The sequence below is a fragment of the Atractosteus spatula genome, chromosome 21 (genome assembly GCF_055471065.1).
Source record: "Atractosteus spatula isolate fAtrSpa1 chromosome 21, fAtrSpa1.hap1, whole genome shotgun sequence".
In the NCBI taxonomy this organism is placed as follows: domain Eukaryota; kingdom Metazoa; phylum Chordata; class Actinopteri; order Semionotiformes; family Lepisosteidae; genus Atractosteus; species Atractosteus spatula.
In genome coordinates, this window is record NC_142726.1 from 8,925,991 (window position 1) to 8,953,974 (window position 27,984).

General features: G+C 43.5%; 1 protein-coding gene across 5 annotated transcripts in view; it reads left to right on the forward strand.

Annotated features, from left to right (window-relative positions):
* The window catches only part of piezo1 (piezo type mechanosensitive ion channel component 1 (Er blood group)), a 75,886-nt gene that overhangs the window by 36,842 nt on the left and 11,060 nt on the right, over positions 1–27,984 (forward strand). Inside the window, exons 6-37 of one of the 5 annotated variants that reach the window (XM_088939033.1) lie at positions 9,049–9,250; positions 9,467–9,680; positions 10,310–10,481; positions 10,885–10,992; positions 11,577–11,667; positions 11,792–11,892; positions 12,370–12,630; positions 13,145–13,256; positions 13,704–13,885; positions 13,968–14,116; positions 14,589–14,747; positions 15,117–15,223; positions 15,514–15,677; positions 16,028–16,204; positions 16,392–16,517; positions 16,839–17,039; positions 17,758–17,962; positions 18,225–18,329; positions 19,149–19,305; positions 19,448–19,691; positions 20,218–20,314; positions 20,660–20,828; positions 21,303–21,392; positions 21,488–21,564; positions 22,502–22,573; positions 23,614–23,714; positions 23,978–24,098; positions 24,525–24,602; positions 25,066–25,238; positions 25,849–25,961; positions 26,348–26,545; positions 27,602–27,860. In XM_088939033.1, coding sequence (XP_088795159.1) covers positions 9,049–9,250; positions 9,467–9,680; positions 10,310–10,481; positions 10,885–10,992; positions 11,577–11,667; positions 11,792–11,892; positions 12,370–12,630; positions 13,145–13,256; positions 13,704–13,885; positions 13,968–14,116; positions 14,589–14,747; positions 15,117–15,223; positions 15,514–15,677; positions 16,028–16,204; positions 16,392–16,517; positions 16,839–17,039; positions 17,758–17,962; positions 18,225–18,329; positions 19,149–19,305; positions 19,448–19,691; positions 20,218–20,314; positions 20,660–20,828; positions 21,303–21,392; positions 21,488–21,564; positions 22,502–22,573; positions 23,614–23,714; positions 23,978–24,098; positions 24,525–24,602; positions 25,066–25,238; positions 25,849–25,961; positions 26,348–26,545; positions 27,602–27,860 — 4,785 coding nt within the window. The remainder of the gene's footprint in view (positions 1–9,048; positions 9,251–9,466; positions 9,681–10,309; positions 10,482–10,884; positions 10,993–11,576; positions 11,668–11,791; positions 11,893–12,369; positions 12,631–13,144; positions 13,257–13,703; positions 13,886–13,967; positions 14,117–14,588; positions 14,748–15,116; positions 15,224–15,513; positions 15,678–16,027; positions 16,205–16,391; positions 16,518–16,838; positions 17,040–17,757; positions 17,963–18,224; positions 18,330–19,148; positions 19,306–19,447; positions 19,692–20,217; positions 20,315–20,659; positions 20,829–21,302; positions 21,393–21,487; positions 21,565–22,501; positions 22,574–23,613; positions 23,715–23,977; positions 24,099–24,524; positions 24,603–25,065; positions 25,239–25,848; positions 25,962–26,347; positions 26,546–27,601; positions 27,861–27,984) is intronic. The other 4 variants (XM_088939034.1, XM_088939035.1, XM_088939037.1 and 1 more) reach the window with 4 other exon arrangements.

The window sequence follows — 27,984 nt, forward strand, 5'->3', positions numbered from 1 at the left end:
CACTGCACGTTGAGCAGCACCATAGATATGGCATCCATTTCTTTCGTTTCCCTTTAACCAGTTTCTTAAATTTGACCCCAAATCATTTCCAGCTTGTTTGCTAAATACGTCATTGCGTTTGTCCCTGAAGCAGACAAATCTACTACTGACTTCACTAAAGCTCTTCACTAAAGCTTCATTAAAGCCCTTCAGGCAAAATAATGAATTTTACAAGCTTTGATTTTAAATTGATTTTCTATTCAACAGAAATGGGTATTTATGATCATGAGGCTTTAGTCTTTGAAGTGGCACATGAATGATGTAATTGATTCTAAAACTCACAAGACACGCCACATGATTAGCCAAGCTTGAATGCATACGTTCCTGTGTTTCACGCAGAACACAGCATTTTGACTGCTGATATTTACACAGTATGCATCCAAGAACCCCGATAATACGTGCAATGTCTATCAATGCCTTGAAAGAAACTAAAAAGTAACTTACACGAATGTCATCTTTGTTGATTCTCATTATAAAGAAAAACTGAACAAAGTTTGAAAACTGAATCCCTCATAACGCCCACTTAAAGCATTTTATTTCTTGGAAACAGTAAGAATTTCGAGTTACTAATCTCTAGGATTTGTACACGGGACATGTATTCTGTGTCCTTAGTGCTTAAAAACTAGAAAAGGTATGTGCTATTTTTGTTAGTAGTAATGCGATACCATGTGCAGTAAGTGTCTTCAGGAAAAAAATAAGTCCTTGTTAGAATCTAAAGGGCACTCTGTTGGACAAGTTTCTTTTTATGTTCTGCTGGGCTGTATTTGTGTGTTTTCTGGGTGTGTTCCTTAGACACCAGAGAGTGACATAATGGGTGGTTTTGTGTGGGCATGGGATAGTGGTGTGTGGCTGGGCCCTGCTGAGTGGGCTTCCTACATCTCAGCGTGGGAGTCTGGCAAGTTCGCCGCCACAGGGAAGTGGTGCTAAAAATCATTCACCAGCCTGGCGCTGTGACAGCCTCGCCAGCCTTGAGGGCCTACCAGCGTCGCGGAGCCTAGGAGCTCTCTTTCTCTTCCGCTGCTTTCTTTCAAAAGTTCTCCAGTGGGGAAAAACATGTCTTCCTTCACTGTTTGGTTTGCTGGAAACTTCTGTGGTGTAAAATTGTCTGCATGCAGTTTTGTTTATTGAAGCCCTTTTTTATACTCGATGTCTGGAGTGCTGCATTTCTGACTGCCATTCGCCTTAAGCCTCTCTCCCCCTCTACATGTGGTTTCCAGCTCGCGTTCTCCCCTCCTCTCCGCTCATAGTCTTGTGCTGCCGAGTATACGTTCTGCAGCAGCTTCCTACCCTGTTACCACAGCAACCGCACCAACAAACACCAGCTTCTAATTATTACTAACGCCGGGAAGTACAGTGAAGTTTTTTTGTAGCTCAATTAACCAATGAATCTGTTTGCTTATCGGGCCTCCTGTGCTCTTGAGTCTAAAATTGTTTGGCAAAGCATTACGGTCTTATTTCTTTACAGAAATCTTGATATCCCAGTAATGTGTAGCGTTAATAACTTCTTGCATGTATAGAATGCTTTTCACACTAAAGGATCCTAAAGTTCCTTATTCTCTTATTCTCTTCATAAAGGGCAGCTCCCACATAGGCATCACGTGGTAGCCATGTTTCTGTATTTTATTACACTTACAAACTGATCCTTAATGACCAAGTAGTCAGTACATCGGATTAACATCCCATCCAAAAGACAGTCCCTTGCCAGAATACGTGGGCACTGGACTGGAAATTGTGGTCCAGAAGGAATAGTGCCACCTACTGATCCATTAGCGCAACTCGGTGTTCCTTAGACATCTCCCATTCCAGTACTGACCAGGCCAGGCTCGGCGTGGCTTCTGAAATCTGACCAGATCAGACTAGAAGGTGGTAATAGACTTCATCTACATCAACAGATTTATTCATATCCATTTAAATACGGGCTTAAACATGGTGTTGTTGTGAAAGCTGAGTTTGTTTGTGTCTTGTTGGTCAGCCTGTGTGAAGGATGCCTGCATGGCAGGACTACAGGTGGCATGCCTAAGCTACAGCCACCTTCTCTCCCCCACAACAGCTGTGTGCTGAAACAGGATGTGGTGTTGGCCCTTTTAGCACCGAGCAGTCCACAGATATTCCCAAGGCTGCACGACTTAAACCTGATCCGTTAAACTCACAGAAAAAGTGCAGTACGGATCTCATTTGCAGGACGTCTGGCAGAGAGAACTGGTAGACAATTTTTCATGTGGATCTGAGGTTGCAACCATAGTAGTACAGTATGTAGTATTGGATAGCACTTATCTGACAAAGAGCTTTGGCTACTTCCTGCATTCATCTCTTACTGACTCTGTGTTCACAGTTTTTGGCAATGTAAGTGTAATGGGATATTTCAGAAGTAAAGATTTTTACTGAAATAGGTTTTTTTATCACAGTTGGGCATTTTGTTCTGTTTTTTAAATGTCATGATATGCATGTGTTATAATGGTGCCTGATGTGTTCAAGCAAGGAATTTTCAGTTGGGTGTCATTTGACTGGAGGATTGCAGTGTGTTAGGGGACTATGTTGAGGTGGAGCTTTTTTTATATCTGAATCTTCTAGTTCTGGACTCCCTGTGTGTAATTATATGAATAAACTTCACCTCCTTTTTTCATTCCCTGCATTGCTGTTATTATAAGGTTTGCCAGTGTCTGCTACAGACCATTTTGAAAACTATGCGTTTCTTAATCTAAGTATAATTTCCCTGTTAAGTATTTTTTACTGAGTTTGCAGTAGTTTCATATCTATTTAGGAAATTCTTGTGTATTTGAAGTTTCCGTTTTCTGCATAGACTCAATTAAAAAAAAAAGTATTATTTAATGTGCCATGAAAGTATGAAATGAAAAATGGTTTTCATTTATTGACTTTAATTTAGCTATGAGAAAAGCCTTAAGCTTTCCAAAACTTTCAGTTATCTGAATTGCTTGCGATTGAAATGTGAGTTCAATGCAGTGTCCTGGCTGTCAGTGAAATAAAGTTTTGGATGGATATTCCTAGTATCCAGAGGATTTGGGGTCAGTATTAGGATCCACGTTCCAAGAGTGAAGTTAGTAGCACATGCTGTGATGAAGAAGCAGTTATTTCAGGAGAATTATAATCACATCAATCCAGTGAAGCAGAGAGGGTAATCTGTCATATCGCATTACTGCTGATCTGTGTGTGGAGGGTGGTGTTAAGCTGTGAGTCCCTTAAGAGGGAGGAAGGGAGTTGTGCTCTGGTGTGAAACAATTTAAAGTACAAATATCACACTGCCGTTCATGAGAAAATATTGGTCAAGATGCACGGAAGAAGCATGCAGATCTGGGAAGAGGGTTCAATGTCTGTCCAGAATGTCCTGTCCAGGGGTGGGCACCATTCCAAGAAGGACATTTTTAAAACAACAGGTTTTTCACAGTCAAAGCATCTTGGCCTCTTTTTTGGAGGATTTTCCTCTCAAGTTTTCCACTTCCCTGGCTGTTGGTGTTGTTATGCTGTGTCGGCCTTGCCCTGGCCACCGTTCTGCGGGCTAAGCTAGCACTGCCACGGCAGCCAGCCTCTGCTCCACCCACCTGTCACTCGTCACCGGTTCCTATGGAGACCAATTTGACAGGAGACCTGGATCACCTGGAGAGTATTTACCACTTTGCACGTTTCAGGTAGTTCAGAGATATAAGGATAAGATAAGGACCCTGCTCAGTGCTTTGTTATAGAGTTTCACCTCTGAGCGCTTCAAGCTTGTTTCCCCTGCGTTGCTTTTCTCCCATGTTCTGTTGGATTCGGGACTTCTGCTTTGTTTCGACCTCGTTTCTGGGTCACCCCACGGTTTGGGATCTACATGATGTTTATCTCGGCTTGGTCTCTGGCATGCTTTGACTTTGTTTCAACGGATTTCCCCCTTGTGCTTTGGACTGTTTTGGATTTACTGCTTTGACCTCCGCCAGCTCGACCACGGATCTGACCTACCATACCTGCCCATGCTCACAGCTCTGTTGCACAACTGAGCCCCTGGCTGGCTGCAGGAGCACATCACCTGCATGCTCCATATGCTCAGCCTTCCTGCTCGTCTCCCAGAGTGCACACTTTCCTCTCAGCCCGGTCCCCAGGTTGCACGGTTTCCCCAGACTTCTTCACAGTCTGTGCAGTTCCTGTGTCACCTGCCTCTCGCCCAGCAAGTGGGTTCAGCTTATGACTCTCGATCTGCTGCTGGTCCCACCGATCAGCAGCATCGCAACATGGTGTAGAGAAAAACTAAACATGTATGTTTTTCTGTCAGCTGTGAACGGCAAAGCCAATTCATTTAATAAAAAAGGCTTCTGCGCACGTTTCAGGAATGAACAATTGTGGATGTACTGCATCTCCACAGCAATACGCTACCCAAGCACTGGATGACTTCAGACATTTAAAAAAACAGCCTGCTATCAATTACAGCTAAATTAGCACTCAGTAGAGATAAATATCTACAATGGTAATTACATCCTGGGAATTGCTGTCCATGTCACTGTATCTTTTAATTGTTTGTAATTTAACTTGAAATTGACTCAAAAGTGGGTTACTGACACCTTTGTGGGGTTTTTTCCTGCTAGTTTCATATAAGGAACATTAACAATTAATTGCTTGGGTAATTTTTGATCATATGGTCTTGTTTTTTTTTAAATTTATATGAATACTTTTGGTGACAATAAAATTAAGGCCGCCAGATATAACTCGTATATATTGCAGTAGTAATGAGCTCTCTGTGGTTGATGTGCTCTTAATGCCAGGCTAGTGGGTCACCACATATCTAAAATCAATACATCATGAAAGAACAGCAATATTAAGGTAGTTGATTTAGGTTTTTCCTACTGAGAGTACTCCAGAGAAAGTAGTCATTATATAGATATGTGGATATTAACAGAGAGGCTGGGGATATATGCATTGTTTCCTGCTACATTTGTGCCTCACACAACAGCTTTAACAGATCTGACTCATAGGCATATAAAATAAAACTATAAACCTTCCTTCCAAGAGCAGTTATTCTGTTCTAGTCTGAATTGGATGAGGCAGTAGGTGGCCATGTACCACATTAAATAAATCAGTGAGTGTGCTGTGTGAAACACAATACAAACCTCCACATCATAGCAACATTTATTCAGTCTGGGTGTTACAAACATAATTGGCTCGCATAAACTCTCTGAAAACTTTTCAAAGCATCTGATTCAGTGGAGTATTTTCCACATTTAATGAATGCTGTTAAAGCACCTTAACTCCACACCTAAACATTGTATTTTCTTTTTGAAGTATGTTAGGAAAAAAAAACAAACTTGATACAGAGAATTTGTGACAAAATTAGAAGTGTAAAAAAATAGCTACAGTGAAAAATGTAATTGCAAAACTGCAAGGACATGTGAAATTGGGTGTTTCCTTTATTTAATGGTGATTGATTTTTGAAATTGGACACATTTTCTATACAAAAATAACAGCACCGTGTATTTTGAAGTCATTGGCATTGGGAATGTACCCAGTGGGATTACTAGCATGGTGTTTAATTTTTGGGCGGAGACAACACTCTTTTAGTGTATTTTGTGTCTGCAAAAACCGTTGTGAAACCAGGAAGGTATCTCCACAATTACCTCTTCTTCACTAAGGTATGAATGGAAAATGTAACTTGATGAAATGTTTTTGCATATTATTTCTCAATCAGCTCCCCTTTTTGCTCATCGGACTTTTCTCTGCTCCCTCATGCCCTTCCCTGTCTCCGCTGGCAGCTCTCCCTCGGCAATGGGATGGTGCTGCGCTGTTCCCTACAGAGGGGGTGTGTGTGTCGCAGGGAGTGGGTCTGTGCGCTGGGCTCTCTTGTCAAGAAACGGGCTTCTGTGTGAGTGTTATTCCACATGGCAGGCCGACACCGACACTGGAAAAACCATCAAGCACCACCAGCTGGCCCAAGCCAAGACAAACAAGGAGGAAGGGCTCTCCGTCACTCAGAGAGCAGTCGGTAACCCTGGAGAGAAGGGGCCAGCAGGCCAGTGGGTCAAGGTCAAGTAATGTCGTCAAGAATTAAATAGTCTTTTTCTTTTAAGGCTCTATTAAGCCTCAGGCACTTCCTTCGCAGCACAGGAAGTCCACTGTTACCTTTTGTTAACCCTGTCGTTGGTTTATTGGGAAAATTAGGCAACCGTCAAGGCTGCATTAGAGGAGTATGAGAAAAGTATTCACAGGGAGGTTTGTGCCAAGTAAGACTTGAACAAAACACCGAGACAAAGTGGAGAGGAGGAAGAAGAGAGCGAGGCTTAAACAGCACAGCAGAGTGTTGTGCTGCGTCAGGCCTGAGATACCCCCATGGCAAGTGAAAATAATTCACACCGCTTTTAATAGGAGCGTGGAAAGTGATCTTGAGCCGTTGACAGGGCATTTATGTGGGCAGCCTGCATATTTAGGAATGATGGAGGGGGCAGACGAATGCAGGGTGCAGGCACAGCCGGGTAATATGTTAACCCTGGAAGCCACCTGTCACTGCGCTGTCAGTGTCTCACACACCGGACTAATGTTGGCAGGATTCTCACTGCTGCTTTGGCTTCCACTCAGTTGTCACGGCTCTCCTCCCCAGCTGTGGAGCAAGAAGAAAACACCCCAAGCTGCTGGATAGACTGTTTGTTTTCGTGTAAATTCTTACAGGTGGCAGGATATGGATTTATCTTGACTGAAGCTGTCGTTAGGCTGGTAATGGCTTATGGTTCTGGTTTAGGTTAGGAATGAGGTTGGTCTCTGGGTAAGAAGGGGGTTTTTCTTTTTGGCTTTGATTAAGAATGAGGCAAGCGTTTAATCTGGGTTAAATTTAAGGAAATGGTTGCGCTTTCTCTGCTGTTACTGGGTACAGCTGAACGAGGAGGCATTCCAACACACTTGTTGTATATGGCAAATAAAAAATCTTGAATCTTGAATCTTGCTGTGAGTCCTGGCTCTGCCAGCCCCTGCTGGCTTCTCAACAAGTCATGACCATAAGAGCTCAATCTCCGTTTCCACAAGTGCTGATGTTACTTTCCAATCATGCAGGGAGATGAGTACTACAATACTTGAGTTTCTCCGGACACTGGAGAGAAACACCTATACCATTAAACTATAACCTTCAGCAAGATGCTTCTGCCATTTTGCTGTGCAGATATTATCTAACCTCTTTTGATGTGCATTGGTGCACAAAATACATTCAGTACCAGTTTTCAAAACTTCATACAAATCTGTGGACATCATCACAAATTCAGCTGTGATTGAACAATATCTGGGCATGCTCTGGCTTTGCAGATATTTTCCTGAGCAAAGATGAGAAGATCGTGTCTGTTTTTCTAGGTACAGGCAATTTATTTAACTGGTTTGGTTTGTGCATGTGTGATGCTTAATGGCCGGAAAGAGAATGTTTTTGACCGATTTATAATACCTTCTTGCTTTCTATTTAATTGCACTGTTTTGATTTGGTTTCCAGATCACTTAGAGTGTCAGCCAATTGGGAAAACACTTTCCTGTAACTACCCTGACACCCTGCCTCCCCCCCTCTCATAACAGTGTTCTGCATGCACTGTGTTTACCATGGCATCACCGTGATTTTTTCCAATTCTTTATGAGTCACTGACGTCGTCCCAGGTGCTCTGGGCTGTCTGCCATGGTCTTGCATAATGCCAAGCGTCACAAAGGGTGGATTGGTGTTGAGGTGGGGCTAAACATGAGAAGCCGACCTCAAAGTGCATGTAATGTGGCTATAGAATAATAGCCTTTGCAGTTACCAAACAGCAGAAAGACTGGCACTTAGAAGGTATTGCCTGCCATTTAATTCAGTATGATATGTCAAATGCCAGTTTTATGACTAACAGTGTGTACTTCCTAGATTCCACTGGTCATTACAAACTAGGATTAAAAGGCCAATCACATGTCATTTATTGATATGTCCTCTAAGAGTATAAAGTATATCATAGGATTGCTGGCTTTGTGACTGAAATCTGCATTTGTAAGGTACGCAGTTTTGTTGTTACAGTTATGTGAATCCAGTGTGTCTGAAATGCAGTCTGATTCCTCCTAGTGGTATTTGAGGGCTACTGCAGTCCTGCAGAATAGCAGCGGTACTTCAACTATGATCTAATTCTAGCTTTTTTCTGGGAAACTTGCATTTTGTAACAGAGAAATTTATTTAGGATTATTTACACCACTCAGACTCATTGCCCAGTCCTCCTGGATTTTGCAAAAACAAATTGGCTGGGTTTGGAGAGGGGAGTTGAGCATGCTGGATTGTTTTTAATTCCTTTGACCTATAACCCAGCAAAGGTAAACCAACAGTGAAAAGTTGGTAGCCTCGCCTAGATTAAATGCTACCAAGACGTGTAAGACCAAGTTCTGCTTGTTTTGAGTCGTATTGAGTTTTATCTGTAAAATATGTCTATAAAAACATATGTATAAATCTAAAAAATGTGAAACAATCCAGTTTCAGGTGGGTTAAATGGCCAGACTTTACATCAAAGGCATTCTACAGTTTTGGAAGACTGGTTTTGGAATTCTTAAAGAATTACTAACATTTTGCAGTCTTTGACCCCTGCAAAGTAGCACCTGATGTGAACACAGGATAATTTTCAAAGACAAAGCTCTTTTTACAGCGTTGGTTGACCTTTGCCAGGTCACTGATCAAAGCAGGTTTTTTAAAAATGGCTAGCATTTCTAAAAAAAACAGGTGTCTTTTTTACACCAAAGTCTAAGAGGGCTGGGCAACAAAATCCCTCTTTTCTGGTTGAGATGGTGTGGACTAATGTTACAAGACCAAACAGTAATATTTCTAGATGGTAACAGAACTAAATACAAGGCAATGACTTGTTTTTCTCCCCTTCAAATCCTAAACTAAAAAGATCCTTTCATCCGTCATGTTATCTAAAGAACGGTCACTCGAATTAACATTCTGCTGCTGTTTTTGTTACTGAGAATTTAGCGATGGTGAATCTGGAGTCGCAGGCCGTGTTCTAGGCCTCACTCACAGCGTGGCTGACCGTCACCTGTTGTTGGTTTCAGGGGGAGCAGAGGGAGGAAGAGGAGGAGGGGGGAGATGAGGAAGGCAGGACCGCCCTCAGTGAAGCGGAAGACGAGCCCCTGGAGGTGGAGACGCCCGCCCCGTCCCGCATGGCCCTCCTGGCCGCCCGCCTGCACGCCGCGGGCCACTCCTTCCTGCGAGACCTCGGCAGGGTCTGTGCCGTCGCGCTGCTTGGGCTGTCGGGTGAGCGAGTTCATTAAAGAACACCAGCAAGGGCCTCTGCCCCCTCAGTCCGTACTCCGTACACTCAGTCTGCAGGGAGGAGACATGTGGGAAGCTAGAAAAATCTAGCATGAAAGATATTATACCTGGGGAAAAAGGTCAAAGCAACTGGCGGACAGTGTCTCTGTGTGAGGTTTACGAAGCTGTTCTTACTCAGGCTCTCTGGCTGTGTTGCAGGAATCACTCTGCCATCTGCCTTCTCTGGTGTCTACTACCTGCTGTTCATTGGAGTGTGCACCTGGTGGGCCTGCCACCTCCCCATCAGCCCCCTGGGCTTCAACGCACTGTGTGTGATGGTGGGCTTCTTCACAGCGGGACACCTGGTCTGCCTGTACCTCTATCAGAGCCCCTTTGCCCAGGAAATCTTTCCCCCCTCCAGCCTCTGGGCCAGGTCAGTGTGCTGTTTCTCCTGAGCCCTGTTATTGAGCGACACTGACACTGTAGGGGCTGCGCTTGGACTGAAAGATTTTGTTTTTTCTGGATTGGTGATGAAATTCCATCTGAGATACTGAAGAGTTTTAGTCATATTTTAAACGTGAAAACAGGAGGCAGGTCCATCAATTTCTAACTCCCCTGAGAACTGCAGAGTGATGGAAGAGGGGACAGCTATGTGTGGAATGTTACTGGCCAAATGCATTCTGGAATGCCTGTAGTCCAAAGCCTGCAGGCACCTGCCATACTGTGAGTGAATGTTCCTGTCCCCCTCGGTTAGTCCCACTGGATACCTCAGGCCCTGATGCCAATCTTTTTTATCTTTTTATAAAATTTTATCTTTTTGCCTTGTGGAGAGGGCGTCGCAACTCTTTGTTACAGCAAGCATGCAATAATAACCAAGAGGGAATATCCCTCTTTCATGAACTCTAATCTTAGGCTCAAGTTTGATAGCACGAGCAAGATCTATCAGGAGTAGAGGAAATGAAAATGTCTTACAAGTTTGTGTTGTGTTTTTCTTCCCCTGACAATTATGAAGCAGTGTGTTGGCATTTTACGGTATATGTATCTTCCAAATTCTTTCCCCAGACTCTTTGGCCTGAAAGAAATTCTAAAGCCTTCCAACTGCTCCTCTGCTGCTGAGCTGGTCTTGAACACAGATCACGATTGGCCGGTTTATGTCAACCCAGGGATTCTCTTCCTTCTGTATATCACCGTGGCAACTCTTCTGAAAATGGGACGCCATTACTCTTCTGATAAGGTTGTCACACCTTAATTCCTTCTGGACTTGTTTTCTGATGATGAGTGGTTAGAAGTCAATTTTTATATCCAGGACATTGACATTTGAAATATTCCTTGCTTCCAAGACGCTGAAGGATTGTCACAGGATACTCCATCTCTGTGAGAGGCAAGAGAAGGCCTCTGTTCATGTCTTTATTGATGACAGTCAAACATGGGTCACAATATTCCAGATCCAGGGCTCTTCTGGAAATGTATAACCTGGTAGTAAATGTAGGCTGTCTGCCACAACTGCAGTTTGGCTGACCTCCTCTGCCTCATGTTGACCCTTTAAATGAAATAAAAATTGAATTCCATATATGTAGAATGACCCTGGCAGGACTGCCCTGTGTTTCTTGAGCTGAAGAGGTGTGTCCTGTTTTCAGAAGGACGAAGCAGGAGTGAGGTCCAGGATGTCCCAGGACGGTGGTGGGGGGGACGTGGAGCTGAGGTCGTGGGTCTCCGGGCGTCGAAGTAGTCAAGACGAGACGAAGGTGAGCGAAGTTCATTACTGCTTTGTAATTGGATTTCAGGCCTCCGAAGCCCAGGGCTACATCCTGAGGTTAATCACAGTGTCTGAACAATAAAAGTCACATCTAATCACTGTGTTCAAAATTAAGGGCTGGTTTCATACAGTGTGATTAGCACTAATGTTGAACTAGCTACATGTTAATTTAGGTAATGTGGTGTAGGACTCGGGCTAATCGGGGCTTGTGAAAGCAGCCATTAGTCTTTTTGGTATGCATTCAAAAGCCTGCATGGGAATCAAGGGCAGTATAGAATAGTGAATATAGACATCTGTATCTCTCAGTGAAATGCCAGATACGTCTATCGTTGTAAATTACATCTTACCTTTTGAAATATGAGTGTAGGTTAATTGAGATGTAAAATATAACCTTGCATGTATAATTATATTAAGTATGTTTCAGCATTGAATTTAATTTTTAAGGTTCTTTTTTTTTTTACCCTAAATCATATTTCAGCTGACCTCCAAAGGTTTTAATCTATCAAAGATTCTGGACTGTGACTTTGGGTCGTAGGTTTTACATTTTTCATTTGCTGACATTTGTTATTTCAGCCAATGCTCCTCTCAGCCGGCGACACACCTGGAGCCAATGCAGAGACACCCAGAGTTCATGTCATGAACGGATCAAGTCATCAAGACCTAGGTGAGACCTTCCCTTTTGGACAGTGTTCGTAAGACATGAAGCTAGGATTTTGCTGGTGGGTGGGTATTCATTTATTTTCATTTGTTGAAAAAAACTGTGATCACTGTAACATCCTCAATTTCAGGGCCGAGTGGAGCCCTTGGACGGAATGTGGACAGTCCCTGGCAGATTGTGGGACGAATGGTCATGCAGCAGAGCTATGTCTGTGCTCTTATTGCAATGATGGTACTTTTTTCTTGTTATTTTTCTATATCGATCTTTAACGGTGATCAGAAAGACTACAGGTTTAACATTTGTAATGTTTAGCATTGAACATGGATATAATTCTATTGAGCTGCTAAAATTGGCATTGAAAATTGAACATAAAGAACCACAGGTTTCATGTGTCAGACGAAAGAATCTGAAAGCTCATCTGCATTTATTTCTCTATTACATCTGAAACATACCTGCCGCATACACCACTCAAGCAGTCAAGGATCAGTCAGGAGGCCTTCTTCATTTGCTTCAAGTTTATGCAATGATCACAGTGATTCTTCTTTCAAAGCGTTTTATCTGTGCAGTAAAGGAAATGTTCAGTATAATTTTCTCATTTTAAATGTGAGGTGTTTTTGAATGATTGATTTCTTGCACGGTGCACTGAAGGTCTCCAAGCACGCGGGCACACCTCAGTCACTCTCTCCCCGTGTCTGTGTTCTCCCGCAGGTCTGGAGCATCACTTACCACAGCTGGCTGACCTTCGTGCTCCTGCTGTGGGCCTGCCTCATCTGGATCCTGCGCGCTCGGCGCCGTTTCGCCATGCTCTGCTCCCCCTTCATCCTGCTGTACGGCCTCTCCCTCTGCAGCCTCCAGTACATCTGGTCCATGGACCTGGAGCCCGAGTTGCCCCATCGTGTCGGCTCGATGAGCCTGAAGCAGCTGGGGCTGGACCGCGCCAGGCACGCCTGTCTGCGCCTGGGAGCCATGGTGAGAGCCCTGAGCTTCCATACAGGCATGGGACGCCGCATGCTCTCTGAGGCGTAGAACTAGAAACCCTCATAGGCTTGCTTATACCATAGGAACGCCTGGGGCAGTATCGCAGCCAGCGCCTTAAGCATGGCTGATTGTGTCCTTGCATGAATTTCAAATGAAATGAGTGAATTGTGAGTCGCTAAAGAAAAAGGACCACTAGGAAAAACCATTTCAAATGTGTGCTCTTTTTTGTGCATGAAAAATAAAGCTATTTGTTAAACATCAGAATGAATCAGCAACATGAATCAGCTTGAGACTTCAAAGTCTGTAGTAAATGATGTGGTTAACTGACATTTGATTTGAATCATGCCATCTAATATGATAGCATGTATTGCGCACTGTGTCTGATTTTCAACATTTGTGTGATTGGTGCACAGTAGTTAAAACGTGCTCTGCAGACCTGTTGGGAACATCTGTCGGGATTGTGGGATGGTATCCAGTCGCTAAAACAGCACCTTTCTTTACACAGCTGCTCTACACACTCACGTTCTGGCTCCTCTTGCGTCACTCGGTGAAGGACAAGTTCACCAGGAAGAAGAAGACTGCCTCACCTTTGCTGGAGGTCACCACAGGAGGTGCTGGTGAGACAACAAGGATATTTCGTACTTTGTTTGCCATGAAGAGTCATGGTTTCCAGCTACAGTATGTCTGAGTCGCCAGTTTCTGAGTTCTAACGCAGGACTAACAGCAACACCTGTAATGGCTTTATATTCAAATATTGAATTAAAGGCATTAATTGGGGTTCCACTTCATAATGTTCTAACAATACTTTTTTAATTTACCTATTTACAATCTTTTCTAAAGGAGAATCATCATTGTTTAAATTACAAATGAAAGATGTAATTGCATTATCTGAACATTTCATTTCATATTAATGATAATTATAGAAAATATGTATGTTTTGGCATAAAATATGATTATAGAATAATATATACAACACAGTTAAAAACTGTTTGAACAATATGATGTAATGCAAGAGGCAAGCCGTTGTCCAGATTATTTAGAGTCTTCCTGTTGTTTGGCTTTAGAGATCAGTGGGCGGAATGAGTCAGTGCTGAAGGTTCTGGGCAAGATGGTGATGAGTTGCTATGCCAAATACTGGATCTACGTTTGTGGAGGCATGTTTATCATGGTCAGCTTCGCTGGGAAGCTGGTGGGCTACAAGATCGTCTACATGCTGCTCTTCCTGCTGTGTCTCTGCCTCTACCAGGTAACCTCTCAGCAGCCCAGACTAATTTCATCCTCTGCTGGAGGTGGTCTGTGCTGTATCCTCACTCTGAGCTCTTCCCCAGATGTACTACACGCTGTGGAGGCGACTTCTCAAGGCCTTTTGGTGGCTAGTGGTGGCCTATACCATGCTGGTCCTCATCGCCATATACACCTTCCAGTTTGAGGATTTTCCTGGTTACTGGAAGAACTTCACTGGGTTCACGGAAAACCAGTATGTCACGTGTCTTTTTCATAATATGTAGATTGGAATATTCAAAAATCGCAACTCATAGTACATCAAATGTGCTGCCAGTATGAATTACTTTAGTAATTAGAATTACCAGCTGAATTGTCAAGTTTTGCTTCTGATTTACTTTTTTCCCCCCTTTCTCTGTATCTGTAAAACAGGCAAATTTTTATACTTCCCAACACAGGCCTGTCAGGTTTAACTGGTATTTTAAAATAAAATAAAATTTAGTAGATGAGTGCCAATAATGAAGAAGGAAGAACATGGAAAAAAGTAGAACAGTAGTCAATATCCAAAACGTTTGCACAGCAGTGTGTGTTGGTGTAACAAAGTGCCTATTGTTATAAATGTAGTATCTCAGATCTCTTCAAAACAGTCGGTTTTATGTTTTGTATGTCCATGATGAAGCTGAAGACGGGCACCGTGTCTGATGATGTCTCCTCTGTACCCTCTGCAGACTAGCCGATATCGGTCTGGAGACGTTCAAGCTGTCGGAGCTCTTCACCAGTATCCTCATCCCTGGCTTCTTCCTCCTGGCCTGCATCCTCCAGCTGCACTACTTCCACAGGCCCTTCATGAAGACCACCGACCTGGAGCACGTCACCCCGCTCCAGAGGCAGGGATTCCCTTGCTGTTCTAGTCTGAGGCCTTGCCTGTCTTTTCTTTTCCCGTATTGTCCCTGTGTGTCTGTCCATCTGCAGCTGCGATTGGTGACCTGTAGCCTCTAGCTTCAAACCAAACACACACACTAGCTAGTACCTCAACACTTTGTCCTTTCACCAGTCCTGCAGCCTCCCTCAGCTTCCCTGCTAGTGCCAGTTTCTCCTTTTCTCCCTGTCTGCACGTTGGCATGCCCCTTCTGATCTGTCTTTGATTTTTTTACCAGTATGGGCATCATCAATCAGAGGAGCGTTTCTTAGTCTCTATTTGCGTTTGTGACCATCGCAGACTGATCAGGAGCTCTGGCTGTTTTGTTTTTGTGCAGGAAGAAGCTGAGCAACGAGTCCGTTGTCTCAGAGGCAGCACAAGGCGAAGTGCCTGAAGAGGAGCGTCAGATGACTGGACTGGACGATGACCAGTTGCAGGAGGAAGGTAAAAAAAAACCCTCACAGAGCCAAACCAGTACAGCAGCAGGGTACTAATATTTCCTGCTGTTTGCACATGTGATGAAAAGCTTTTAGTGAGCTTTATTTTCAGACCAGATGGAAAAGGTGATAGAGCATTGTAGCGCGTTTGTTTTTTATTTGCAATAGTGTATCTCAGCCTATCATAATTAGATCCATACACTTTGTTCTTAGGTTTGACAAGCATAGGATAAAAACACTGGCTGCGTTGATCAAACAAATGGTGTAACTCTTTACTTTTGCGCATTGTCTCCACAGCAGCCATGCCCAGTAAATGGGACCTGGTGATGGACAGGCTGATGGTGCTGTTCAGGAAGTTCTCAGAGATCCTGTCTCAGGTGCAGGTCTTCATATGGAGGGTCCTGGAGCTGCACATCCTCAAGATTGTGGCCTTCTTTATTGTCTGGGTGGCGCTGGGGGAGGTGAGTTTTTCTGAAAATAACAATGTGTTCAGAAACAAAGTTGCCCTGATGACGTTGGGGGGAGCAGAAGGGTTCTCCCAGTGATAGACCAGTGTCCTGTCCGAGGGAGGGGGCCAGAATCAGATGCTCCCTTGTCCACTTTATACCATGGAAACCAAGATGGTTTTGCCTGAATATGGAACCTGCCTACAGATGAGCTTGAAGTACTTTTTTAAGGCAGAGCGCATTTCTGAACTTTCTGGGGGGCTGCAGTGGTAATATGAGCCAGCAGTTGAAGTGGTGGTTTGGAATGGCGTGGCGGTGGTTTTCGAACTGGAGTGCCATGTTTAGCCGTGTGTTTCTGTGCTCAGCCTTCGGTGATGAACCTGGTTCTGGTGCTGCTGTGGTCCTTTGCCATGCCCTACCCCCGCTTCAGACACATGGCCTCCTGTCTGTCCACCATTTGGGTCTGCATCATCATCGTCTGCAAGATGCTGTACCAGCTCAGCATCGTCAACCCCATCGAGTACTCCAGCAACTGCACAGTGGTGAGGCACGACTACTTAATTCCCACTTCACACACGTACACTGGCATCGGCATACCCCTACACTGTTGTGATATTTGATACATTGTTTTTAATACTAAATTCTGGGTTAACCTTAATGTATTCTTAATTAATTAGTCTGCACTATCCTTGTTTCTGAGGCTAGACTTTGTTTTTTTTTTCCCTGTAGCCTTACAATAATGAGACCAATCTGCACAAAGACGAGATCCGGAACTCGATCCTTTACAGACAGCCAGTAGACCCAGCTAACTGGTTTGGGTTCAGGAAAGCCGACACCGCCCTTGGCTACATCAAGGTGCGTTACACCTTCTGGATCTGGGGTCGTTAAACCACTCTCTGCGTGTCATATTAAGAAATATCTGAAATCTGTGTTGGGAGCATTCTGTTGACTGAAGGTTGGCATGAAAGAAAGCATAGCTGCTCTCTCAGATTTTTAAGTTAATTTACAGTCCTTTATGAAAAAGCCATTGTCTCAATTTTTCTTATGTGCGGTAATTCAAAGACATTTTTTAGCACAATCCATCAGCATTTTCGGTAAAGCGGTTAAGGAGGAGAAAGGTGGCCTCAAGACTGCAGTTCTGGTGCTCAAGCCTTGCCCTGTTGTGTCCCCATACAGAACCACCTGTTGGTGCTGATGTTGCTGGTTTTTGAGGCCACAGTGTACAGGCATCAGACACACCACTACAAACAGCTGCAGACTTCTCCTCCAGCCATTCAGACTATCTTCTCACACGGTTCCCAGGAGAACGTGGACCAGGACCTGCTGGGCTGCTTGAAGTATCTCATTAACTACTGCTTCTACAAATTTGGCCTAGAGGTGCACCTGAGTGACAGTCTCTTGACTACAGCTGCGCTTCTTTCTGCTTCTCTGTCTTCTGATTTGCCTTTTCTTCCTGCCTATGCTTGTTTTTCCCCCTAACTACACACTGTACAGCGCCTTGCACCTTAAATAATTTAGATTTGCCACAGCGAAGGGTTTGAATCATGACTTTTCTTGCTTATTATCTACTTGTTTCTTTTTTGCTTTTGAATATGTGGAGTAGCTTGTGTATATAACAAATATTAATTGCCACTTAAAAGTGTTGCATCTTGACTGCAAGATTTATTCAGTTCAGTTCAATTCTGAATACTTTATTCATCCACCATGGGGGATACTTTAAAGCATCTAAACATGAAAGTTATGTAAGACTCTAAATATGTTTTGAAAGACACTGTAATACTGCATAAAAAAACCAAGAATTACCAGATTCACTTTTCATTTTTAAAAGGAATCCAGGGTGGAGAAGTAAAATAAAAGAAGCTGTGATCTTCTTTTCTAAAAAGACTTCTAATTAAAGTAGAAATTTGAGTAGCTGTTTAATTACGAGTTGGAAAAGCAATAAATGTAAAAAGTAAAATTAAACCATTTAGAAAAAAGTCTGGTGGAAATGTTGTAAAATGTAAAAATAATCCATGACAGTACTATAAGAGGCTGATTTGTTGGCTTTCATGAAGTGTTGGTTCTGAAGCCCGTTTTCTTGCCTGTTTTTTTTTAGATTTGTTTCCTGATGACGGTGAATGTGATTGGCCAGCGGATGAACTTCCTGGTTATTTTACATGGCTGCTGGCTGGTGGTCATCCTGACACGACGCCGGCGGTCTGCTATTGCGCGCATCTGGCCAAAATACTGCCTCTTTCTGGTCTTGTTCATGATTTACCAGTACCTGCTGTGTGTGGGCATCCCTCCAGCACTCTGCATAGGTGGGCATAGTGTACGGTAGGACAGTAGAAGAGCTCTTTCTTTTTCAATTCAGCTGCTAGATGAAACCACTCAGTTTATATGGTTTAGACACTGGCTTCCTAGTGCAGTTGTATATGCTGTATATACCCTATATCTAATGCATAGTGTTAAACTGCTATAGATCTGAAGGATAGTAATGTTCTTATTTTATTTGAGTGAATAATCTGCTGTGGAAACTGAAAACATTTTGACAGATGTCTGTGTTAAATGTGATTCCTGTAGATTACCCCTGGCGCTGGAACAGCACTGTCACCATCAACTCTGCCCTAATCAAGTGGATTTATCTGCCAGACTTCTACACCATCCCCAACTCCAGTAACCTCATCTGTGAGTCTTGACACATAACTGACTCCTGCCTGTTCTCTTTATCAGTAGCTTAAATATGGTTGCACTTCCAGACAACATCATAATTGCAACTTAGCTGTTAAAGTTAATAATTAAAGTTAATAATTTATCAAGCCAGAATAACCAGGCAGTAAATGTGATTTTAAATTATACTTTTACTCATATCTCATGTGGGCCACAAAATGGAGCAATGCTTAGCAGATTCAGGACTCTGAAGGTTGTTGGTTTAAATCCCAGGCGCACTACTGCCCTGGCACACTTTAGCGTGCTACTTCAATTATTTTGATTCAGTAAAATACTCAGCTGTCTAAATAGTATAAGTGATTTGGAATAAAATGATTGCTAAATACATTATCTTAATTATGCATGTTTCGGAGATCTGGAACATTATTTTTTGTCATCACTAAAAAAAACTATGTGAAAATTTCTCATATCAACTTGAATTTTCTGGTGACAGTTAATGAGTTTTCTTACTGTCTTCAGAGCAGTGATTATTAGATTTTGGTGTGATTATATATGCTATGGCGTTTATATAGCCAGCAGCTATATCACCTTGCGACTCCTGGGTAAGCTAAGGTTACTGCTGGAAGAGGTGTTAGTGGGGCCAGAAGGAGCTGCTTACCCTGCGGTCTGTGTGGGTCCTAATGCCCTAGTATAGTGACGGGGACACTCTACTGTAGAAAAGGCTATATAAGTGTAAGGATACTTATATTATCATTATTATATTTAACAGAAACCTCCTAAATAAAGTGTCCACACCCTCCATCTCAGTTCTAACCCTCCACTCGCTCTCTCATGTAGGCGATTTCCTCCTGCTCATGTGCGCCTCCCAGCAGTGGAAGGTCTTTGAGGATGAGAAGACGGAACTGTGGATGGTGTGGGCCGGGGAAAACCGGGAAGAGCTCATCCCCATGGCAGAAAAGAACTCCAACCCTGTGCCCAATTTCGTCAACTGCAGGTATGCCTCCTGAAGCTGTAAATGCTAGCGTCCCAGCGTTACTCCTCCCAGGGAAATGGTTACTGTTACGAAGTAGGGATAGATCCTGTCACATCAGCTCTGTGTTCCTGGCTAAGGCCTTATCTCTTCTGTGTCTTGGCAGGTGCTACCTGGACATGGTGAAGGTGGCAGTGTTCCGCCACATGTTCTGGTTGGTGCTGGCTGTGGTGTTTATAACAGGGGCCACACGTATTAGCATGTTTGGCCTAGGCTATCTCATGGCCTGCTTCTACTTCCTGCTCTGTGGCACCGAGCTGCTTCTCAAGTCCACGAAGACCAGGCTGGTGCTGTGGGACTGCCTCATCATGTATAATGTGGCCGTCATCATCTCCAAGAACATGCTGTCTGTGAGTAGGGCTATGTACTCGCCAAGCTTCACTACAGAGGTTGCACACTGTTATAACTAAAGCTGTCTGTGGTGTGCCTTCCATGATATCACATATGAAACATTCTTTGCATTCCTGCTGAAAACAAATACTATAATCAATATCAAAAACATTTCTGGTGCCAATTAGAAATATTTATTCTGAAGTTATATTGTAAGGTATTTGTTACTAAGCAGTAGATGTTTGGATTATAAAAAAATAATTTGTATATGAAATCACACAGAAATAAAAGAGAATAAGTTTAATAAAGATGACAGAGATTGGGGATTCACGCTCAAGCTCTTCTTTGACGAGGTGTTTTTTTTTGGTTTGTAAGATTTCCTGTCACCAGAACTGTGTATCTACATATTTGTATCCAGTGAGATTCATCAGAATAATCCTGGTGCATAAAATCAGGCAACCAGACTGGCAGATGAATTTATCAGTTAGTAAGAATCTAGTCTGACCACTTCCTCGTTAATGAAGTATGTGGCTGTTGTCCCCACAGCTCCTGTCCTGTGTGTTTGTGGAGCAGATGCAGACTCGCTTCTGCTGGGTCATCCAGCTCTTCAGCTTGGTGTGCACTGTGAAGGGTTACTATGACCGTGAGTGTTCAAGGCCCCAAGCCCTTTGGCCTGTTGCTCAAGTGCTTAGTGATGTATCTGTATGAAAAAGAGATTTAAAAGCTAGTTTCAGAGCAGTGCTCTTTGGCTGTTCTCCAAACCTAAATTTATTCGCCCTTTTGTTTACATACCAATGTACAGGATTTCCTGTGATTCTTTTGTAGAAAAAATAACTTTTATTTCCATGAATGCTCCAGGCACTTGCTCTGATGGGAATTAATTGTGAATTGTATGTTAAAATAGAAAGGAAATTCAAAGCGAAAAAAACCATCAGAAACAATGCCCTCAAGAAACCGCTAAAGTCTGTCTTGTCTTTGTGGTGATCAGCCAAGGATCAGCAGTATGAGCAGGAATGTGTGCTTCCGGTGGAGGAGGCTGGGATCATCTGGGACAGCATCTGCTTCTTCTTCCTCCTGCTGCAGAGGAGAGTCTTCCTCAGCTACTACTTCCTGCACATCGCAGCAGACCAGCAGGCGTCTGCCCGACAGGCATCTCGGTGAGTACGGTACACCGGCCAGACCTCAGCCCCAGACGTCCATACAGACTGGTACCTGCCTCAGGTGCATAGAGCAAATCTCTAGGCTGTTCTATGCACGTCTACAGGGCAGAGGAAGCCACATACCAGGCTTCCAGTCGAACTGAGGTGCTTAGCACAGCCACCTATGTAATTATTAAATTAAAATCTTGCTAATCAAGCAATTAGCATGCTTTTTGTGCCAAACACTTTCACTGCAATGCATCAGGGAGGCTGCAGTCTGAGTATGCCAAACTCAGAGATGACTCATGAGTACTGCATTAAAAAGTCATTAGAGAACATTTATGCTTGAAATATTCCTGATTAAATAACAAAAAAATAAAAAGAGCCCTCCATGCACATTAGATGCACAATAAATGTCCTGTGTGAGCTCTGTGGTGTAGGACTGAATTAGCTAGTAGGGTACGCTGTTGAGTCTCTTCTGTTTCCTTACAGGGGCTTTGAGCTGTTCAAGGCCAGCATCGTGAAGAGCATGAACTTTCACCACCAGGCAGAGCAGAAATCCCTGACCCAGCTGAAGAGACAGTGAGTCCCACAGGAAGCACACAGTTCCGCACATGAAGACCGTGTCTCTGTAGACGGTGTTGCTAATAAAATCTCGGATCTGTGTCTCTTCCCAGAATGGAGCGGATTAGGGCGAAGCAGCAGAAATACAAAGAGGGGCGCCGCTCCTCTGACACCAGTGCAGGATCGCCAGGTATACACCAGCCGTCTCGGACACTGTCAGTTTTGAAATGGTGTCGTATATCTGACAGAGAACACTGACAATTAGAAAAACAATTCTCATGTCTAATCAGCTATTGTTGTGAATTAGTTTTTGTGGAGACTACAATTAATGTTAGGACCTTGATTTTACCATGTGATAAATGTTTTTAATGGGTTTTTTTGGGGGCAAAGTATTGAAGTGTAACCATAACTGTCTACCCTTTGCACTTAAATGTACTAACTATACTGTCTTACCTTCTCTCAGGCTTGTTCCCTGGAGCTACATTAATGCTTCTTTTCTATTGGGCCTGCTTTTCACTTCTAATCACTAATTCATCTGATATCATATGCCTGTCTAACCCTACAGTATTTGCATACACTCCTCTTGGTTTCATATTGACCAGTCTCACAGAAGGGGGTGCTGGCAACTGTCAGGTTCACTTTAACAGCGAGAGCTACCTCTTCATGGGTGGGAGGGTGTGGTGCTTTAATACATTTGTTTGCAGATTGAGGTCTTTAAAGGGCCTGATAAGGGAGTAAACATTTCAATGTTGACCTTTCTAATGTAGTTTATGCGCAGAGAAAGGCTCTCCAAAGGTGCGATCCTCTGTTTTTTTTTATGCTGCTTCAAAACCACCACAAAGCTGATATATCCTGTAGTTTATTTTTTATTCAGATTTTTGTAAATAGCTCGTTCCAATGGGGCTCTTTTGAATGTTTGTTTTTACCAGCATCCCCCAGCATGCGCGCATACCTAAACTATACTGCTGACCGAAGGGCTAACAAGCATACACTTTAATGCATTTGCCAATGCTAAAGCAACTCCGGGCTGCAACCCTTTCCCAGTGTGTGCAATGCTGTGTCCATGGAGGACAGCAGAGTATCTGAGCCACTGAGATAAAGCAGATGGCCTCTCTCCTGTTTAACAGAGCAAGAGGTGGGCAGAAAGGGCTCCAAACAGAGAAAGAAGTGGTGGCGCCCTTGGCTTGACCATGCCACAGGTACACGGTGCTGAAGGGACTGTACTGCTGTCCCAGCTCCCTTCAGAGTGGAGTGCGGGTGTTTGTATGGCTGGACCTCCTAGAAATCTGTGCTATGCTCTCTCAAGAGTAACGGCTGCATCTAGTCTGACTGAGTGTGTGATTATTTATAGGAAATCGTGACATTCCCATCCCATTTTGACATCAGGCTACACTGTACTTTACTCAGCTTCATTTCCCATTTGAAACTCCACCACCCAAGCTGCCCTTTCTTGTTGCAGAAGCTTGAAATTGTTCAAATGGCTCTGAAATGAGATTGCTCATGGTTGACTTAATTTCTTTTAATGGAAGCGTTTTTTTGGTCCTCCAGCGAAGAGGTGATGCAAGTTCACATGAGAATTCTGTTTCCCTAGGAAAATGTGTGCTGGACCTTAAGTGCCTTTCAGGAAAGTGAATCATTCTTTTAGCCACAATATAATTAAAAAATAAAATGACATTAACACTGGACGTTAGCCTGGTATGTTAAGCATTACTTAAGCTCTTCCGTCTCTTTTTCTTTACTTTTAAGATCAGATTCTACATCAGTTATACCAAATAGTGCATTCAAGGTATACAATATCTCCAACATTTTTTATTAATTTTATCTACAGTTTCACTCATGGGCTCTACCAAAAAATTCTAATAACTAACAGAGTATAAACTCTATATTGAACTCCTAATCATTCATTTCACATTTTCTACATACATGTGTGTACGTGTTTTAGACATTACAATCCTGTATATTTTTCGATTTCCCCTCCGTTCTGTCCAATTCTGACTTTTGTTGTCCCTGCCCTACACATGAAGCTGGAGTGAAGTACAGGTTCTGCAGTGTGTTTAGGACACTGTGGGTCCCCACTGTTGTACCCTAGACTAAGACTGCTGTCTTACCGAACTCCAGGTCATTGGAAATGAGAATGTAGTGAGAATTCACAGGTAGAATAAAGGAATATAAAGGAGTAATGTGCACTAATGAAGCTGTTGTGTCATGTCTGTGTACTTGTTTGCCCCTGGGTCCTCAGTGCTGCACTCGGGGGAATATTACTTGTTTGAGTCTGACAGTGAAGAGGAGGAAGAGCTGCTGGCAGAGGAGCAGAAGCCCTCCAGACAGAGTGCCTTCCAGGTGAGCCCCCTTCCACCAGCTCCCCCACACCGGCCAGGTTCCCAGCCTGGCTCCCTCAGCAACTTTGGGAGGGAGGAAGGACGCATGTCATTGCATTGTAATTGTAATAACGAAGATTGCAGATTTTGCGATTATAAGCTAACCATTGATTTAGAATCTTTAGGAAATGGCAGTAGCTTGATTCATTTGTTCCCTCTTTTGTTGCTGGCTGTACTTCTCGCGTACTGTACTCAAGCACCTTCGATTGCTCCCTGTCCCCACAGCTGGCTTACCAGGCCTGGGTGACCAATGCCAAGACGGCGCTGAAGCAGAGGCAGCAGCACCAGAAAGAGCTGCAGAGACTGGAGAGCGAGGCCAGCAGGCAGGCCAGCCCGGAGAGCTCAGGTCAGCTCGACAGACACACCCACTCCCACGCTGCAGACGCACAGGACCGTGTGCACTCCTCCAGCTCTTTTCATAGGACTTGTTAGGGCTGAAACTAAGCGATTTTTTTCATTCGGAAAAGTGCTTTTGCCTTTTTTTTGCATTTGGTTATCTGCTGCAAAAACAAAAAGTGGGATAATCTTATTACAGGTGGCATCATCCTGTATAAAACGGTTTTGCCTTCAGTCTGATTGTTCTCCCGAGATATGTCTTCCATATCTCTGGTATCAGCTGTCTGGTGTTTATAACCCTGAAAGAAGCAGTGATTAACATGGGAATGGCAGATGTGAAACTAGGTTTCCGTTCGGCTTATGCCAAGCCGGCCTGTGGTAAACTACATCTTTGGCTGGTTTCCCAGGATGGTGAGTTGGAATGTGTTTGTCACAGGTGAAGGAGAGGAGTGCCAGTCCAATCCTGGAGACGCGGTAGACCAGGAGGTGGTGCCGGAAGAAGATGTTGACTCGGGTATCTGTCAATATGTGTCTACAGCACGCAAGGCGCTGAGAAGTCTAGACCACTCATAAGTAATATGTGTACCATTGTCCTAATGAGTGGAGCAATTCTCATTGAACATGCAATTATTGATGTAAAGTGTGATGTAGTTTATTTCTATAATATTTACAACAAACTAAGTTGCAGGTTATAACTAAGCTGATATAACTATTTTATGTATTTTGCATTATGCTGACTATATGAAAATGGTAGAGTTAAAAGGTTACTGGGTAATGTTCTTAAATAGGATAAAAAAAACATTTGCTTAGTAAAAGGGGAGTTCTGTATTTTTAAATTGCCAGCAAATGTTTGTTCTCTCACCTCTTCTGATAAACCTGAAGAGATGCGATGTGCATGCACGTTTGTGTGAATGTTGGTGTTAATGACGTCGGGGGGCTAACCTTGTGATACTCTCCCCTCACCCTGCCGCCCACAGAGAGGAGTGACATTGTGCAGAGGATTCTGGGCGTTCTCAAGTTTCTGTGGGTGCTCTTCCTGGCCATGGTGGACGGAGTGACGCAGTGGCTCAACGCCCTGACCAAGCAGTATGTGGACACCTCGACTGTGCTCTGGATTGAACGCAACGAGAACAGTCTGCACACCGGCCAGGTGACTTGTCACATGCTGACCCATTCTTTTTATTGAATCGCTCCTCACCAAATTGTCTCAATTTCAATTAAAAAAACAAGTAAATCATCGTTATGTTTATCTTGTTAAGGATGCATTTATAAAAGTAATCACATTGGAAATGTGGTATTTTAAATTTTGTTATAGTTTAGGTCCTTATTAATTATTTTATTAGCAGTTGTACAATGTGTAAATAACTGGTTTATGGTGTCCTGAACTAACCTCTCATCCTTCTGTGGCACTGCTCGAAAATGCTTTCCCAAAGATGATTTTCATTCCCTGCGAGTTAAACTGTGGTCCAAGCTATACTAGTCATGAACAGGACCACCAGTCACCAGTATACTGGGCATAATTAAAAAAAAAACCAATAACTCTATTCATGTGTTCTCATTTCATGGTTATCTTCCCACTGCTGGTATTGCTCTCCCATGTTCCATGTTCATTTCTGTCTTCTGTGTTTTGCTTATTGAATCCTGTTTTAAATTTTCGTTGTCTTGATCCATCTCCCCGACCCTGAACTAACCTCCAGTCTTGAAAACTTGTTGTCCCCTCCTCACAGGCCCCTCTCTGACCTCCTCTCTTTACTCTACAGCAGGGATGCCTCAGGGCGGAGGGCCGGGGCTTTCGGGACAGTGAGACCCCCACAGTGGAGACGGGACTGGACGAGCTGGACGCCGACAACCTTAACAGCAGCAGTGCAGCAAGGTCATTACATCACCAGGGCACGGCCCCACCACAGCCAGGCCACAGGAAATGTACAATAAATGCACCAAAAACGGCAACAAACAAACAAAAAATTCTACTGTGGCCTTACTTAAGATGGAGGTTCCTCCATGAACTGTGGAACCCTGCACTTCTCCCACACTTCACAGAAGCTGATCCCTTCCCCCACAAACCACACCACCCCCCTCACTGGCTTTTGTGCCCATTTATCCACCCGTTACCCACCACCATTCATTACATCCATAACCTGAAACAGACGCTTCACTAGAGATAACATTTGGAAATCGATTTCTAGGACAAGACGTCTAAAGAAAAGCTCCTAAGCTGTTGTAAATAATGTTGGTAAATGGGAATCCGTTTCTCTACAGCGGATCCGAGCTGGAGGTACTGATGGACTTGGAGCAGACTACCCCTCAGACTACCGGCTGCAGCACGACACCCATCAGTCCGGTGCCCACCCTGGAGCTGGAGCTGGAGCCCGTGCCTCAGACCGCCCTGCGGCGCCGGACCAGGACAGCCAGCGAGATCCTTGCAGAGAGGAGCCAGCAGGAGTCTGACGGCACGAGGTAGACAAGAGGCTTCTCTGCGGGGCAGTACTGCAAAATTACTCGGTAGCTGATCTTCTCAACACAGGTGGAGGACTTGAGGGCCTCCAACTCCTCTGATGTCCATCTGACATACTCCTGATGGTTTCATTTTTCTTTCTGCAATATGGTTATAATATGTTTATCACCAAAAGTAAATTGTTAATTGCTGCAGCTTTCTTAAAATCAGTTTAACTACTGATCAGACTTAATGCAAGAGACTTCCTATCACCTAGTTCTTTTTATAAGATATTCTCCCTGACCCTGTTTTTTTTATTTCTGCAAAGGTTACTCCCACCATTTTTTCCTAGACAAGCATACAAATAGGAACATAAACTAGGTTTCTCAGCGATTTACAATGAGATGTTTTGAAAGGATAATTAAGATTAAACAAGCTTAATTGTACACCAAATACAGTTAAATTTCCTATGCCGTCATTACTAAGTGTTAGTGTTGAGGGAACCCCATCTAAAGTGAACAGCTATATTTATTCAGCACTGAGAGATACCGACTTTCAATAAAGTTCAACCTGCAGCAATTCTAACTCGGTTCTCTACCCGGAGATTTGCACCCACAATAAAGCAAAATACAGACCTTATGTCCTTTAGGGATGACGCAACATTAGCATCCTGTTCACAGCTGTTGTTCAAATTAGGAAAATACAGTACATTTTACTTTAGAATCATACACATGCTCACCTATGAGGACTGTTCTTGCATTCTAATTAACTACGTTCCTAAGGACATTTGTTAAAAAAAAAATTAACACACTGAAGCTACGAACCTGACAGCAAAAAGGAAGTAAAAGAACAATATAGGCTTGGATAATACAGGTGATGGAAATATCCAACAGAATATCCAAAGATACTTCACAAAGAAGAATACAAACTTGTAATTCACAATGGAAAAGCATTCAAAAGCCTACATGTACACTACTTCAGGTTTGTCCTTCATGTCTTGTTTGTCTTGTCATATTGCAGTGATGGGTGCAATGGTGTGCTACCAGTTTCAGAGTGGAATCTTTGTCTGTCTGTTTCAGGGAGTCCATCAGCAGGATTCTCGAGGAGTCTAAACAGTTCTACGCTTCTCAGAACCGTGCTTTCAAGCTGCTTTTCGCACTCTATAACCTGCTGGCCGCCAACTCGGAGCTGGTGTGCTACTTCATCATCGTGCTCAACAACATGGTGACCGCCTCCATCATCTCACTGGTCCTGCCCATCCTCATCTTCCTCTGGGCCATGCTGGCTGTCCCACGGCCCAGCAAGAAGTTCTGGATGACCGCTATTGTCTACACAGAGGTCAGTCCCACCCCCCGAAGCAAAATCATCTGGGTCATTTCATAGTTAGTACCTAATTGATGCAATGATCTCATCCAGCTGCTTCTTGAAAGAAGCCAGGGTATCAGCTTCAACGATGTTTCTG